Source organism: Glycine soja, chromosome 3, assembly GCF_004193775.1.
Source record: "Glycine soja cultivar W05 chromosome 3, ASM419377v2, whole genome shotgun sequence".
In the NCBI taxonomy this organism is placed as follows: domain Eukaryota; kingdom Viridiplantae; phylum Streptophyta; class Magnoliopsida; order Fabales; family Fabaceae; genus Glycine; species Glycine soja.
Window position 1 is genome coordinate 28,145,720 of NC_041004.1, and position 3,363 is coordinate 28,149,082.

The 3,363-nt window shown below is 41.7% G+C and overlaps 1 protein-coding gene across 1 annotated transcript; it reads left to right on the forward strand.

The window, feature by feature from the left end:
• The first annotated feature begins 1,651 nt into the window (after nucleotides 1–1,651).
• On the forward strand, nucleotides 1,652–2,269 carry LOC114405081. Its single transcript, XM_028367760.1, has one exon. The coding sequence runs from the start codon at nucleotides 1,652–1,654 to the stop codon at nucleotides 2,267–2,269; it is 618 nt and encodes a 205-aa protein (XP_028223561.1).
• Nucleotides 2,270–3,363: the final 1,094 nt, after the last annotated feature.

Here is a 3,363-nt window from a genome sequence, read left to right on the forward strand (position 1 = left end):
GAAGATTATTCTAGCTCATCTGTGCCACAGTTCTTCGCAAGTATTGCATGGCCGGAAGTTCAAGCACCCAATATTACTTTCCCTCATTCTTTGATACAGTTAATACAAGGAAATTTATTTCATGGCTTACCGAATGAAGACCCATATACACACATGGCCACTTACATTGAGATTTGTAATACAGTCAAAATTGCTGGTGTGCCTGAGGATGCTGTGCGGCTGAGTTTGCTCTCATTCTCACTGTCTGGAGAAGCAAAAAGATGGCTACATTCGTTTAAAGGTAACAGTCTTACGACTTGGGATGAAGTGGTTGAAATTTTTTTGAAGAAATATTTTCCTGAGTCCAAGACAGCAAAAGGAAAGGCAGCCATCTCTTCCTTCCATCAGTTTTTGGATGAGTCTTTAAGTGAAGCATTAGAAAGATTCCGTAGCTTGCTGCGGAGAACACCGACTCACGAATTTTCATAACCAATTTAGCTAAATATCTTTATTGACGGGTTAAGGCTGTAGTCCAAGCAGCTGTTGGACGCTTCTGTTGGGGGAAAAATCAAGTTGAAGACCCCGAAAGAGGCCATGGAACTAATTGAAAATATGGCTGCAAGTGATCATGCCATACTGCGTGATCGGACTCACATTCCCAGAAAATGAAGTCTGTTGGAGCTTTCCTCTCAGGATGCACTTTTGGCACAAAACAAGTTATTGTCCAAGCAGCTTGAGACATTAACAGAAACATTGAGTAAGTTGCCTAATCAATTTCATGTTAATCAACCTTCACATTCAGCTGTTTTGTAGGTCGGAGGTTGCAGCATATGTGAAGGAGCTCACGAGTCTGGACGTTGTATTCCCCTAGATGACACAACACAAGAGGTGAATTACATGGGGGGGAGGGGACCAGCCCAAGCCAAATTTTCATGCAAGTGGATATTCAGGTTTTTAGCAAGGTTCAAATTATAACCAGCAACAAGGGCAGTGGAGGTCCCATCTGGGAAATCAATTCAACAAGGACCAGGGTGGACCATTTAATAGGCCTCAGCAACAAGTGCCTAGCCTCTATGACAGAACAACTAAGCTGGAGGAGACACTGGCTCAATTTATGTAGGTCACAATGTCAAACCACAAGAGCACAGAGTCTGCCATCAAAAACCTTGAAATCCAAGTGGGACAGTTGGCAAAATAGTTAGCAGAAAACTCTTCTAGCACTTTTGGAGCAAACACTAAGAAGAATCCAAAAAAAGAATGCAAAGCTGTTATGACCAGAGGCAGAAAGGCAACCATGGTTAGGGATGAGGGAAGAATTAGTGATGACCAAGAGCTAGTGATTGAAGAAGGAGAAGAAGAGAAGGAAAAAGAAGAAAACCAGATGAGGGAGAACAAAATAAATGAGAATGAGAAAGAAATAAATGGAGAAGGAAAAGAAAAAGAAAAAGAAGAAAAAGAGAAAAATGAAAAAGAGAAGGAAAGAGAGGGAGTAAGAAAGACCAAGAGTGAGCTTGCACGTGAGAAGAAGAAAGAGGCTATTCCATGTATAGGGAAAGAGGTGCCATATCATTTAGTACCATCAAAGAAAGACAAGGAGTAACAATTAGCTCGGTTCCTTGACATCTTCAAGAAATTGGAGATAACAATTCCCTTTGGAGAAGCCCTGCAGCAAATGCCACTCTATACAAAGTTTTTGAAAGATCTGTTAACCAAGAATAGCAAGTACATTCACAGTGATAATATTGTTGTGGAGGGAAATTGCAGTGCAGTGATTCAAAGAATCCTTCCACCAAAGCACAAAGATCTTGGGAGTGTCACAATTCCCTGCTCTATTGGTTCTGTGTCTGTTGGAAAAGCTCTCATTAATTTGGGGGCTAGTATAAACTTGATGCCGCTCTCCATGTGTAGGAGACTTGGAGAGTTGGAGATTATGCCAACAAGGATGAAACTACAGCTTGCAGATAGATCTATTACCAAACCTTATGGAGTGATTAAAGATGTTCTGGTTAGAGTAAAACATTTTACTTTCCCTGCAGATTTTGTGGTCGTGGATATTAAAGATGACACTGAAATTCCCTTGATCTTGGGATGTCCCTTCATGTTAACCGCTAGTTGCATGGTGGATATGGGAAAGAAAAAGCTGGAAATGGGTATAGTTGATCAGAAGATCAACTTTGATTTGTTTGATGAAGAAAAACCTTTGCTCGACCATAATGTCTGTTCAAAGGTAAATGAAGGATGGAAGGAGATGGTTCAGAAGGTTGGAACCAAATTTGATCCAGATCCATGAAGTAAGATGCGTCAAGCTAATGACGTTAAACGAGCGCTTACTGGGAGGCAACCCAACCCTTTTTAATTTCATGTTCACTGCATATAGTTAGGATTACTTATTTGTGATTGCTTGAATCATCAGCATGTTTTGCATTTTGATATGAGGTTGATTAAGCTTCTCTGGAGTTGTGGATGGAAAAATAACTTAGAAAATTTTTCAGTCATCCACTCGCTCAGCGTGTTTCAAGCGCTAAGCGAATCATTATGCATGTGCTGAGCGAGTCATCTCTCGCGCTAAGCGCATCAACCCCTACTCATTGACTGATGGGGCCTTGCTAAGCGAGCCCTATGTGCTAAGCCCAAAAACCTCTCTGGAATTTCATATTTTGGATTTGGGCTAAGCGAGTCATCTCACTAAGCACACAACTTCATCTCGCTAAGCGCCCCAGTGCGCTAAGCGCAATTTCCTCTTTGTTTGGACCTTCATGTGAATTGGGCCAAGCGGGTCAGCTCGCTAAGCCCAAATCCCTCTCAGGTTTGGAATTGTGCTAAGCGAGACCATCTCACTAAGAGAGCCCCACTACTGCATTAGGAAGCATTTAATTCGCTAAGCCGGCACATGGCCCGCTAAGCGAAAGTTGCAGACCAATCAGAGCTGCAGCTCTCGCTAAGCGCATATCCTTCGGGCTAAGCCCAAATCCTTCTCGGGTTTTCTAATTTTTGAATTGGGCTGAGCGAGTCTACCCGCTAAGCGCGTGAATTTGAAATCTAAAAACTCAAACGTCATTGAGTGCTCGCTTAGGGAGTGACCCACGCTAAGCGAGGCAGTCGAAATTGCCAAAAAAAAGGCTTTACTGCCTTAGGCAGTTACATTTTCTGCACTTACAAAATTCTCACTCTTAGCATTTTAAGCACTACTCTGCATTGCACTTCATTGCACTCTCTGCTTCATTTGCTTCCTCTGTGCTTCTTCTCACTGCAATCCAAGTAAGTTTCTTTTACTTTGCATTTTAATTTTTTGTTTTGAACCTTAGGTTAGAAGCTATGCCTTAGTCTTTTTAAAGTTTTAATTTTGTCTTGATTTAATTGTTGTTTGGTTAGTTTCTAGACAGT